At 34.8% G+C, this 14,044-nt stretch overlaps 1 protein-coding gene across 3 annotated transcripts in view; it reads left to right on the plus strand.

Annotated features, from left to right (window-relative positions):
• The window catches only part of MAGI2 (membrane associated guanylate kinase, WW and PDZ domain containing 2), a 1,408,091-nt gene that overhangs the window by 936,559 nt on the left and 457,488 nt on the right, over positions 1-14,044 (plus strand). For all 3 annotated transcript variants that reach the window (XM_036010705.1, XM_028525694.2, XM_028525695.2), the window contains exon 6: positions 11,081-11,160. In XM_036010705.1, the coding sequence (XP_035866598.1) occupies positions 11,081-11,160 (80 nt within the window). The remainder of the gene's footprint in view (positions 1-11,080; positions 11,161-14,044) is intronic.

Consider the following 14,044-nt stretch of genomic DNA (forward strand, 5'->3'; position numbering starts at 1 on the left):
CATAAGTTGATGAAAGAACTGTTTTCTTACAATGTTTCTAGTAATGCAGTTATAAAACCTCCTCTCTTTAGAACTATAAATAAACTTTTTAAAAAATATTTTCAGGTTTGGGGAGTATAGACAAAGGGATTTTAGAAAACAGAATTTGTGCTAATGGTATATAGTAAATAATGATACTTTATCAGGACTTGGGAGAATCTACCAACCTTATTCTGTTAAGATGCTTAGTCAGTCATCTAGTGTCAGAATTCAAAGACTCAAAAATTTTAGTTTCTGCTCTCAAATTTATTGTCAAATTAGGGAACAGAAACAAATAGTTATAAAGCATTAGTGAACAATCTCTGAGTTTTGTGATACTATTCAGGGAAGGATATGTTTAGCACAGACTTAAGTATTAAAAGGAGGCATCAGAGATAAGGTGCAATAACATTAACTGGAAAACTCAGTAATATGTAGACAGAGCATTTCACATATAAAAACTGTCATTACAAACACCCAGTCCTTATATATATTAGAAATAATGAGAAGTCCCCTGACTTTACCAGGGAAGTAGGTGTTAGTTGGTGAATCCTGAAAAATAATTGCTTAGTTTTCATTTTGCTAAGTCAGTGGTGTTTTTGAAAGACAGAGGGTTTTATTTGTTCATTTATCTTCTTTGTGTTACTGCAGGGAAGGATAAATGTATAGTATTAGGAGCAGAGATAGGTTGAGCTAGAAAATTAAGACAAAAGAAAGAGAAATTTTATTTGTGTTGAGAGAGTGATGCTGAGGAAGACTCCTTCACAGGAGAATGCAGAAGCCTGGTACTAATACTGAAGGGAGTGTGGTGGAAAGATGATCCATGCAGGGGCAGGAGCAAATGGCCTGCTTCAAGAGGTTATTACACAGAATGGAGGCATCTGCCACCTCACCCTTCATCCTGGACCTGCCTGAGTTCCATCTTTGTTTCCTCTCAAAAGTTTACTTTGAATCTCAAGGCTCAGTGTGATGAGCTCAAGTATATCAGAGCAGGAGGGATCAGCATCTTAATCACCTGGTCCTTCGTTTCCTTTCTTTCTGCCTGTGTTTCACTCTGCTTTCCTTTGCCCCCAGCTTTTGTTGATTTTTACTCCTAACTGCTTTCACTCTTTGCTCTAGAATGCCCCTTCCCTTCCTAATTACATTTGACAAAATCAATATTTCAAACCACTGTCCTTGATTTGTGAGTACCTTTGCTATTGATATCACAATGAATTTTATGTGAATAAACTATACTATGAAAGCTCCTGGGTACAATCTGCTAGAGCAGGATGGGGAGCATAGTGAAGCAATAAGGACTTTCTTCGGGACTAAGCCATGATGTGTCCCAGAATTTTTAGTGAAGAAATTTTAAAACAAATACTATTTATAATATAAAAGTTTGCAGTCCTGAGGCAAAGTCATGGAAAAAAAAGGATAAGGAAAAGTAGTGTAAGTTAAGAGGAAAGTCAAACAGACGGAAGGAAAGATAGAAGAGAAGGAAAATTAGATTTGTGAGGTAAAGAGAGCTGATATGAGTGAAAACTTCCCTCTGGTACAAATATTGTGAGAGTCTTGGAGTGACGGGAGTCTCTCCTTGTATGTAACGCTCCCTCATTACACTTCACTGAAATGAAGATCATAATAAAACAGAAAATGAAACAAAAAGAGAAGGATCCTGTGATTCTGTGTATAAAATTTCTGTGAATATAATTTATTTCCGAATAGAACAGGGGAGCTCTACCTATGCCAAAATGTTAAACATTTATTTTAAAACTACTTATTGGGTATTGCATTAAAGTAATAATTAAGGGTACATTGTTTTGTCTTTTATGCAATGTTTAAAACTAATTATTACTCAGTTTGGAAAAATAGCTCATATTTGTGAGTACTGTACAAGTTCTGCATTCACAAAAGAAGGATTTTTTCCATTGTTCTCAATACTGAACACATGAGCCAACTACATTCCTCATGCTCTTCAGAGCTGCCTCCTCTGGTGAATGATATAAATACTTTTATCCTTTACAATGATATTTAAAAGGAAAAAAAGTGCATACTTCAGAAGGTATTTTTAAATAACAGAATTTTAACTTGTGAGTGAACATACTCTTCAAACCATGCTTTAAAGCATAGTTATGTTTTATATTTAGCAATTTTCCAGACTTTGAAATGCATATTATTTAAAACCAGTAGTTTTCTTAACTTATCATCCTCATTAATATCATCTTCTAATATAGATAGTATATATTAATTATAAAATTAAATTGTAATAATGGATACCACATACAGAGTGCCTACTATTTTACACTGTTTTCAGGTTACTGTAACAATAACAGCTAATATAGTAAGCATTTACATTGTGCTCACTTAATTCTCACTTCAAGAAACAGGCTTGCAGCGGTAACTTGTTCCTACTCATATAACCAAGAATTGGCAAAGCTAGCATGCTTTGATTCCATTTATTTAACAGATATTTATAGGGCACATGCTATGTGCTAAGAACCACTTTAAACCTTGGAAACACAGTAGTCAACATCTCTGACAAGATTCATACCTTTTCTGGGATATAGTTTCCTCCAGGGTCCTTGCTCTTAAACATTTTGCTGTGGTGTCTACTTTACATGTTATGTTATAACCATCCTATAAGCATTTGATGGAACTCTCATTATATAGATGAGATTCTGAGGCACCTTTGGACAAATTAACATTCCCAAATTTTCATAGTTCTCCCACCCTGCAAAGTCATTGCTATTATCCCATATTACCCCAATATATAAACAAACAATAGCTGAAATAAAAGTAAACTTTTATATTATAGTTTGTATCTGTTTATAAGTTTCTTGACCAAAAATTCAATACCCAAGAGGCTAAATGTTTCATAAAGCAGAGATGCCATAGAGTTAATCTGGATTGACAGGCTTTGGGAATCCCGTTAAATTACTTCTTTGTTTTTGAGTCAGTTTAGTTAGAGACATAAAAAAGACCGCTGTTACTTTGGCAAAAAACAATGACAACAAGAATCTGTTTGTTTACTACCATCTTCCTGAATGGCAGTGAATGCTATTCCATCTTGAATAGTAGATTTTTAAAAGTAGACTTTTTAAAATGAAAATTACATCTATGAAAAATGTCATGGAAGTACATGATTTTGAAAATCTTTACCAGGGCTAAATTTGCTTTAAATTCTAAACAAGATACACAATTAGTCTGTTTCTCTTTGAATTGCTATTTTTGTATCTCCTTAAGTTTGAAATGAATACCAATTACCATTTTAAACAAATTTTAAAATTTCATTTATAAAATAGAAAAGAAAATATTTGGGAACTTTATTTTAAAGAAAAGTATAATCAGTTTTTTCGGTAAGAAGCAACACCAGCTTAATGGTTTCTCATTCTAAGTTTGTCATATCCTTATCAATCACAAAATCTGATCTTCACTTGCCCTCTATAACAAACACAGTATATATATTGAATATTTTTTCTTATTTTTTTTTCTTGTGACTGCACAAGATTTTGGTGCATTCCCTAGATGGAAATAGTGTTTTAGTCAAAACAGTATGCAACACACACCTACAATATCCAGAACAATATTTATAACAAAACTTCCCTTAAAAAAGTTTTCTGAACATACGAAAGATAGTATGAAGACAAATTCAAATATTTATATTGTCAACAAAATTTAGGAATATTATTTAGGAAACATATAACCACTATAGAGGTCATTGACAATAACCTCTTATGTGGATTACCAATGTATAAAGAGAAAAAAAATAGTAAAACTATGAAAGCATGGAGTCTTGAGTAAAAAAGCATCCACTGTTTATCGTTAATTAAATACATCCAATCATTGCCTTTAATCTTCTTTTTGAAGTGATGATATAGTGGGGAGAGAAAGTCTTCTGAAAAAATGGTGTACCACCCTGAGGAATCTTTGTCTAAGGTCTGAGATGTAATCAATTTATAAATCTTTAAAAATCAGTGTTTATTTTTAAAATGTATAACATATAGTGAATAATCTGTGTCATTGTTGTCCCTAAATCTATATGACTACTACTGTTAGCATAGGTAGCTAGATATTAATAAAGAAAGGAAGCATGGGGAATCAAACATCAATCATAATAAACTGGGAAGCTGAATCAGTTATTAAGATAACATTTCATTAAGTTTACTAAGAAGTTATAGCATTTACAGACCAATTCACACACTCCAGGGTACTGCTGCCAAGGAGATTTAATCCTCTCAGCAGACAGGAAAGCCTTTCCAGGGGTTCTGCCAGTCTACTACTGGATTATCAATGGGAGGAAGAAGGGAAAATCATTCGCTGGGCACATGCTCAGTAGAAACCAGGTGAGGTAACAGAATTTGACATGCACAGGAGGAGTCAAAATGGTGACGATAGAGTACGATCAGTGTAGCCTGTGGAAAGAATGGATTGGCTAGAAGGCAATCCCAGCTAAAGCCTATGAAACTTGGGAAGTTGATTGGTTACTGCGAACAAGTGCCTGATCATTCCTAAACCTGAGATAATATAATCTCAGAGAACAAAGCCCTTCTTTCTCATGTCTACGTACTCACCCCATTCATTCACATGTTCTCTCCATGACAGCTATGTGGGTCTAATTGCCACCTGGGAACCACAGCAGACTGTGTGGGTTCCAATGGAGTAAGCTTTGATACAAAACAAAAACTCTGAACACCGGCCTTTGTTTTGGCCTTGATAAAAAGATTGGAATTTTTTCTAGATGAGACATTAGAAACCCAGGGACAGGCTTCTATTTCCACCTAAATAAATCTTGCCACTTCACAGCCTCCTGTGTGTGGGTCCATGGAATTCTTTCCTCATGATTCCATAAAAGATCATGGTCTCCATCAGCAGCACTACAGTTGTAACTTTAACATTCATACACATCTTGAATTGCTCAATAGATTCTAAAATATTTACCTGGGCCTTGTTTACCTTGTTCAAAAGATTATGTTTCTTAGAGTCAAATAACACTGACTTCAATCTCTTATTATTCTTCTGATGTAGTATTTCTCAGCATGAAATTATAGTTTATCTACCACTTAAATATTGAGATTTAGAATTGGTTTTCTAGTAGGACTTTTAAAATTTGATGTATTTGTCATTGTGTTTAGTCTATTACTCTTTTTAGAGTTAATGGAGCAAAGGAAAGGAGTATATTTGATAGTAAAAGTTTCTTATTATACGAATAAAATTGCAGTTGATGAAATATCACTCAATATTTGTATAGTAGTAAAAACATTGTTTTGGTCTGAGTAGCAATATAAAGATAGGAAAGAAGAGAGCTAAAGGAAACATACAGAAAAGAAGGAAAGGAGACATGTCTCAAAATTAGGTTTTGATTGGGTCAACCTTAAGGATCCACCTAAGTAACTGATAAGTGATAAGCAGTATGTACTGACTGGAAAAACATAGAGCAAATGAGTGGAAAATGAACTGGAGTATAGAATGTGGCAGGGCCTATATGAAAATTTTCATTTTAACCATACTAGTTCTTGGACCATTTGATAGATTTTTATTAACCTAATTCTTTAGTATAGCTTCTAAGACCTAATATATATATATATATATATATATATATATATATATATAATATAAATCAGGATTTTCCAGACTTTATTCTGAAAAAAATATTCATATGTGAATGAAGAAAATTTTATTTGAGTGTGATTTGAATAGAGAAGTTAAACTTATAAGAAAAATGTTTCCACTGATATTGTTAGCATAGATAGTTAGCTAATTACTAATAATGAAGGGTTTAGCTAGTTATTAATAAGGAAGGAAGCAATGGGAAACAAGTATTAATCTTAATGAATTGGGAATCTGAATCAGATATTAGGACAGCAATCCATTAAGTTTATTAGGAAACTATAGCATTTATAGATTCGTTCACACACTCCAGGGGACTACTGCTGAGGGGGTTTAATCTTTGGAGAGGACAGGAAATCTTCTAAGGGCTGCTGCTAGCCCAGTACTGGATTATTGGAGAACAGAGGAGGAGAAAAATTCCTCTGCTGGACACATGTGCAGTAGAAACCAGATGACATAACAGAACTTTTTGACATGCACAGTAGAAGTCAAGATGGCACAGGAGAGGTGTTTTTACTTTGGACATGTGCAGTAAGAGCCAAAATGGCAACATAAAGGGACAGAGCCTCTCCTGGGAAAAAGTGAAAAGGTAATCAGATTGGATAGAGAGCATAGAGTGCCAGAAAGTCAGGTGGATGTCCCAACTCAAGCGCAGGAAGATCAGGAAATTGGGTTGAATGATTTGAATGGCACCTTGATCATTACCAGGTACCAAGAAAATATATAGAGGATTAACAGAAGCTTCAGGGCAGTTGCTGCTAGATCCTCCCTACCATCAGTCTCCAAGGGTGTATTATTTCTCTAATACACACAAAATCTTGCCACCACATTTATACTTCTCAACACCTCAAAGGAACATGTTTTCACCAGTAACAATATTACCTGTGGCTCCTCAGTTACAATGTTCTCTCTTCCAGTTCTATGCATGTGCAATTTTAATACAATACCTACTAAGTAGAGGGCATTTAACACAAAGGAATTTCATTTAGTGATTCTTACCCTCAAATAGGATATAACATCTCTGTTTCTAAACCACTGGCAAAAGAACTAGGAAAGAGATCTTGGATTACCCTTCAAAGTTGTGAAATAAAGCACCTCAGTATAAAAAGCAAAGTGTTAAATTTAGTCCTCTGGTTTTAGGTCATAAAAACTTTGGACTTGGGAATGACATACATCTGGATTTAATGTCAATGTGGGGGCTAGAAAAATATTAATAGTTTTCTTCCCACTTTCTGAGTTCTTCTGGCTGGACTAATAATCAAATCAACAGAGGCAGATTGAAGTGGAATTCACACAGGTATACAAGTTCCAAAGACCATGAGAGAACATTGGGTATTTGGACAAAGGTGACAATTTGGACAAAGGTGATGTTCTGGACAAAGGTGAAAGGAGGCACCAAGGTTTTAGATTTCAGAAGTGAAGATGGGTGACTTATAGGTAGTTGAGGAAGAGGGGAATATATGTGACAGACAAATTCTTTTAGGTAACTCAGAAAGAAAGGGAAGGAACACAAGGTATCTTGCTAACAAGCACCTGCCTGAAACCCTCGGTTTTCATACTTAATTCAAATTAAGTGAAGGAGACATCCCAAGTTCTCTTTCCTGAAACAGGTTTCTCTGTCTGAATCTGTTGGGCAGGAAAGGGGGGAAATTCATAGGTTCCTTCTGGGTCTTGTCTCTTGATAAACAGTTGGACGTCATTGTCTCACAAGGGCAGCTTCAGGGTGGCAGAATTTTGGTTCCTTTCCCCAGCTCTTTCACATTCACACACTTCCTGTGTGATCTTGGGCACATTGCCTAGCTTCTCTCAACCTTGGTTTCTCTATTTGTAAAATGGAGTTAAAAACATGTAGCCACAATCACAATAAGGTAATGTGCGTGTAAGTTCTAGTGCAGCCACTGACAAAGTAGACGATCAGGACATTCATGAGACAGTGAGAATAACTTTGCAATGGTGTACCATAATGTCAGTAGCTTTTCCTGTTGAAGTGAAGCATTTTCTATGTGACTAGAATGTTTCCACAGAAGATGTTATCATTCAACCTGCTTCTTTTGAAGAGGTTAAACTTAAAAAATATACACAAATTTCTGATTCATTGTAAGTCAGCCTATCACATGTCTGCAGGGACACTGATACGAATTTAAATTAGAATTTCTGAGTTGAACAAAATTTCACTTCTTGTTTGTTCCAGTCCTTCAGACAGACTCAGAATAGACTTTAACATTAGAAAAGAGTCTGGATAAACCATTTTAAAGGTTTTCATCAGGATTTTTTAATATGACATTGATTAAACTAGATTAGCTGCCACCTTTACTGGATCTCGCACTTTTCATGAGCATCACATTAACTTGATCCATAGAAATACATAGTAGTATGTTAATAGGATTCAAAATTTCTAGAAAATATTTGTTCCATTCCCCAGCCAGAAGAGGAAAGGTTTCTTTGCAAATATAGAAACAGATATATGTGTGTCTATTAAACTAGTATTGAAATGTAAGTTTTTATAACATTAGCATCTGCCTGTCATTTGTGCCCCCCACAACTTTGGTAGATATGGAAAAAGAAAGAGAGAGAGAGAGGAGTGAAGGGAGGAAGGAAAGAAGGAAGAGAGAGAGAGAAGAGAGAGAGAGGTGTCCTGCTTTTGACTCTACTCAAGCAATGAAAGTGAAAGAAAAATCACATCCTCAAATGTGAAAAAATGTAGTCTGAAAATTGTGAAAAACCCCTCAACCATCTCATTTTTGTACACAGCTTTATGCCCAATGTTTAGTCCTATTTTCAAATGGAATTGTTGGCATTAAAAATATATAATTTAAAGGAAGTGGGAAAGCCACTTGGTCTGTTGTCTCCCAAATGCATTAAAAATATCCCCTTTGTAAGACACACTGAAGAAGCTATAAATTTGCAAGACTGGTGAGAGTCACTGTTGAAAAATACTGCACTGTATCTTTATGTGATGTTTAAGACAATTACTGGAGGTAACTATTACCCATATTTCAGAATTATTTCCAAGAAACAGCTAAAAATGCTGTTAACTCTAAGGGACTCAGTCTGTCAAAATGTATAAAAGTGACACACCATTAATGCTAGTTCAACCCTAAAAAAACTATCCTGTAATGAACTCTATACAAACTGAGGAAAGATAGGAAATGCACAATTCTCTTCTATGTTAGCCAGTATGTGAGACCCATGGTGTTAAGACATAGAAATGGTAATTTGACTTCCTGCAGTGGCTTCATAATAGCACCTTGATATTTATCCATAGACGTGTTTGCTTTTCTGAACATGTCTTAGAGACCTAGAGATGACGTTTCTCCAACATGGAGGATTTGGAAGAAGATATGACTATAAAGAAGAGGGATTTTTTTTTCCTGCCCACCCCTCAACATTTGTTTTAACACACAAAAATATAGACATTAACACACACACACACACAAACACACTTTGAAATGAAGCATGTCTATAAAGAGCATTTTCAAAGGTACTTTTTTTCCCAGAATGGGGGCATCAAACACTGAACCCAGTACGACTTTCCTCATACTTGGCATGGTCATAACCCCCAATCAGGTCAGAGGAAAAGACTGGAAGATATTGACATGACTACAAAAGAAGACCAGTATGAGGTCAAAGTGTCCACAATACTTTACTTCCTTCTGAAACTTGATAATGAAGCACCATCAGACTTTCCAAGGTCAAACTGGGGGGAAAAATAAAAGTTGGTGTAATCTCTTAATAATTTATAATTTGACCAAATTCACAATCTTTATCTGATCAAATTATTTGAATCCAGATCAGAGGCACAAATCCTTGAGGAGTTCCTAAGTAAAGAAAGAGGGACAGTTTTCTCTTTATCACACATGAAAGTCAGAAATAAAAGGGAATTTTCTTGAGGAGCAAAGACTTCATGACCCCAAGGTTCTTAATGCCTCAGTTCCCAAATTAAAGATGGTTCTACATACAGGCAGAGATAGGATGATCATCTGGAAAAAAAAAATGTCATTTAAAGAGTGCTTTACCGCCTGGGAATTTCTTCCTCACTGCCCATCTTGTCTTTATCTTCCCTCCTTCCTGACTTGAAATTCCCTTCTTTAGGAAGGCACTTTGTCTCTAGAAGTTTGCTATTAAACATGCTACCTGGGATACTTTTCTCACCTCTGCTTTCACGGCAGATTGGCTCATCAGATTATCTAGCTAACACTTGTGGTTCCAATAAGATGAAACCGTAAAATTTCATAGAAAAAAAGAGAAAATACATAATGATATCAATATGAAATTGATATCATTATCATTTTGACTTTCTTAAAATTTTGTACAGATATCCCTATTGTCTAGCTTTAATTTATGTTTCCAACCTATTTTTTCCTACTCTTCCTTTCCATGTTCTATTCTTTGGCCTTCTGATTCTTCCTTGTATAAACCTGACACTTCCACACCTGTAACTTTGCTCATTCTCTTTCTAAGGCACTCAAAAATGTCACATCCTTGATAATTTGTCCATTGGTCGATGAGACCACTTGAGACTGCTATACACAGTAAAGATTTTTAACTTCAACGAGCAGTTAAGAGTCACTGAATAGTACTAAAATTGCAATGTGCATAAGAATCACCTTGCCAATAATGGAGATTTTGTGGATCCACCCCCAATGATTCTGCTTTAGTAGTTTTGTAACAACCCAGCACATGCGATGTTAGTAAGTCTACCAGGTGATTCTGAAACAGTCTGAGTCTAGTACCTCTTTGAAAAAAATAAAAAACTGCACTAAGAACATCTCCCTTTGATTTTTAAATTTCTAGTAAAAGACATTCTAGAAAACATTTTTCAAAATAAAATGTTAAAATTAGTATTAAATCTCAGAAATTCCATTTCAGGAATACTAGATTACAGACAGGTTTACCCCTATTGCCCTAGCTAGACTGAAAGTATTTAGATGGAAGATAGCTAAATGTGAGTTAATGGAATTGCTATTATTAATCACTTTTTGAGAAAATGTAGGAATCCCAAGGACATAATATAATTTGCATCACTTCTGTGCTGCCTCTGCCAGCTCTGTAGTAAAGAGTAACAACACAACTCTTTATGGAAAGGGCAGGTTTACTATGGAAATAATTCTTTTGCAAAACTCAGGAAACAGTATCAGAGCCTGCAAACTGTGCTCTTCCAACTGGAGAATCCTGTATTTGTAATAAATTCCTTTTGCTCTGGATGAGTTCTGCATTTTCAATGAGGTTAACTTGGCAACATTCTAGTTGATTTTAATAAAAATAGCTGCTTTGAGGACAGGGAGCTGAGGTTGCCAAATTTACAGCTGCCTTGCACAATTACTCTTACACCTCCTTCAGGGCTACTTAGAACCAGTAAGCAAATTAAGTGTATCGATTGCAATTTTGTTGGACTAACCCCCCTTTTTTCTTAGGGAATAAACTTGATTCCTTTCAGTATGTGTCTGTTCAGAGTGATCTCTTTTCTTTTCAGCCATAACACAAAGACAACATCATGGCTGGATCCACGACTTGCGAAAAAGGCTAAACCTCCAGAAGAGTGCAAAGAAAATGGTAGGTTATTAAGTTTTTATGGTGTTTCATCATTGCACTTTGAGAATGTTTGTGTTTCTTAAAAGAAGGTCTCGCCTAAAGAAGCAATAATCTAGTTGAAGCAGTTTTAAAGATGTGGTATTAAATGCTCAGAGAGGAGAGAGAATTAGCACGGCATTCAGCACTGCCATGTGGTTTTCCTCCTTCTCTCTGAGGAGGCTGTGTGGGATTTCACGTCGCTGTCATCTCTGTCGGTTCTGTTCGACTCCTGGCCTGGACTTTCCACCAACTGCTAAGGGCTTTTTGTTTGCAATGTGTCTGTCTGAGTGCTCTAATCTTTTCACTGGAGTTAATTATGATATGTAGAGAAAGAGTAGTATGAAACTATGAATAATATTTGATTTTTATAGTATTCTGGTAGTTATTAAGGAATTGGTGATATGAAGATCTATACATACAGCTACTTTCCTTTAATTAGACATTTAAATAAAGTCATTAATTTCATGAATGTACTGGGTTATCCTTAGTATTTTCCAGTTTCCATTAATTTGCTTAAAAATTGACTGTTTTCATGTATGTGAAGACTTTTTTTAAACCATTTTGAGGATTAGATGAATATAAACCTTGCATTCAAATTAGGAAATTATACAGATGAAGTCTGTTATTGAAGATACTTCTGATATTTTAAAATATAGAATTTAATGGTAAAACAATACTTATAAGTTATCTAAAATTATAAATATAGTAGCCTCCAAATGATTTATTATTTGACTATATTCATAGCCTTTATCTGATCAAATTATTAGAGCCTTATTCAGAGGTATCCATCATTGAAGAATTCTCAAAAGTTAAAAAAGTGATGAAGGGTATTTAAACTTTGTAAAAAGTCTTTTAAAAATCAAGTTTTTAAAGGTCTTTAATTCCAAAGTCCTTTTGTTTTACAAGCAATTCTGGCTTTCCCAAATAGTATCTAGAAAATATTATTTATTCCTGTGTTATCAAGGATCTCCTCACAAACTAGTTATATTAATGAATTAAATATTTTTAAACGGGAGTATATAATTTATATGTACATATTTGAATGCATATATATCCAGTTTTTAAATGCTATCTACATATGTTTCTATTCATAGCTATATCTCTTTGTCTTCCCTATAATAATACAACTGCACATGCTTGAATTCCATAAAGTTATTATGTGGCCTGGACTTTTGAGCACAATTAGGTTATGTCTTTGACAATATTGAGATATATTGCAAATTGTGATAGGTTATAAATGAATGACCTGATCTATTATGTCTGAGAGTTACAATTTACTTGTGCCACAGATGTAAAACCTTAGTATATACTAATTAAAGTAAATTTAATGATTTTGCAGTTCTGTGACATTTTGAACTTCTCAACTGTCTTGTTCCTTTGAGTTGTTCTTTTCACTATAAAAGCCTATTAAAGTCAAATTTTAAAATCCTGGGAGAGATGTAGGCATAATTACAATATTTCAGTGTTATCAGGTTTCCCTACATCTGCACTTGTCTATCTTCTCAGGACAGTAGACACCTAAGTATGATGCCAGGGTCTGTGAATCTCTTGTCATTGAGAAATGAGTCCTAGAATACAGTCTTATAGCTCAGAGTAATTTATAACTTATAAATTACTCTTTCTACAAAATAAATAATTCATAGATTTTATTCCATTACTATTGTAATGTTTTACAAAGGAAACTAACATCAAGTTATTTAGAATGCTACTATTCTAAACATATGTTTTATGTTTCCTTGCCAACAAAAGTTCTTTTAGGAAATACTGTTAGTCTGTTTTACTCTTTTTTAGTAACACAGATTAAAATTGCTTGTTTAAAGTTTTGGCTGTTAATGAATTAATGTTGATCCTGCTAGTTAAGTCCAGCTTCTTTATAAATATCACAGTTCAGCTCAGATCAAACAAAGTTACTGGAATAATTTTCTGAATGTTGAAATGTATGTAAAATGTCTATTAAAATTTTATAGAGGCTCAAGGTGATAATACCTTCTTCAGCAAAGATTTATCCTTCTTCTACTAGGGAGATGCAGCAGAATCACTAAATATACCTTAATCTAATTTGGAGCTGAGCCAACATGAGGTTGGGCTGAGTTTTGGTAAGACCCAATCTATCTCTGGTTTGCTCCTGTTCTCAGGGTGTTTGCCCACCCACCCAGGTTTTTAACTAAAAGTTAAAAGTATTGCAGGTTGGCAAATTATTTTGTGGAAGAGTCCGGTAGTAAACATATCAAGCTTTTCAGGCCATCCATTCTCTTTATTTCTCTTTTTTTTTCTCAACCATTTAAAAGTATATAAACTGTTATTAGCTGGTGGACTATACAAAAAATGATGGCAGGCTGGATTTGATCCACAGGACCAACTCTGGCCTACTGTGTTCATGTGGATGCTGCCCTATGGCAGGTCTTGAACACCAGTTATTTTTAAGTGTTTTTATTCTCTGTAGTGCAAGACTGCCAAAAAAAAATCTGTGGTGTTTTTCAGGAATTTTAACTTAGCTTTTTACCTCCAGATCTGTAGCTTCAGAATTTGACAAATGTCATCGCACAATAACTGGCCATGTGTTTGAGATCTCCCAAGTCTGTATGTTATCACTTCAGTGCCTCAAGACTCCTAAACTCAGTAGTGGCTACTCTAACCCCCAGCAGGGACCTTCTTCTCAGGCCAACTCTGGATTATTCCCAGAGCCCAGAATCAACAAAATCTACTGCAAAATCTTCTCTCACCTCTTTGGGGTTCTTTCCTCTTCAGAATCTTGAAGGTCTATACCTTCAAGGTATAGGTCTATATCTTGAAGGTCTATACCTGTTATTTCAGCAGTTCTCTGATTCCCTTTAACTGCTCACTTTTTATATTTCATGTAGATTTT

The sequence above is a fragment of the Phyllostomus discolor genome, chromosome 10, assembly GCF_004126475.2.
Source record: "Phyllostomus discolor isolate MPI-MPIP mPhyDis1 chromosome 10, mPhyDis1.pri.v3, whole genome shotgun sequence".
NCBI lineage: Eukaryota > Metazoa > Chordata > Mammalia > Chiroptera > Phyllostomidae > Phyllostomus > Phyllostomus discolor.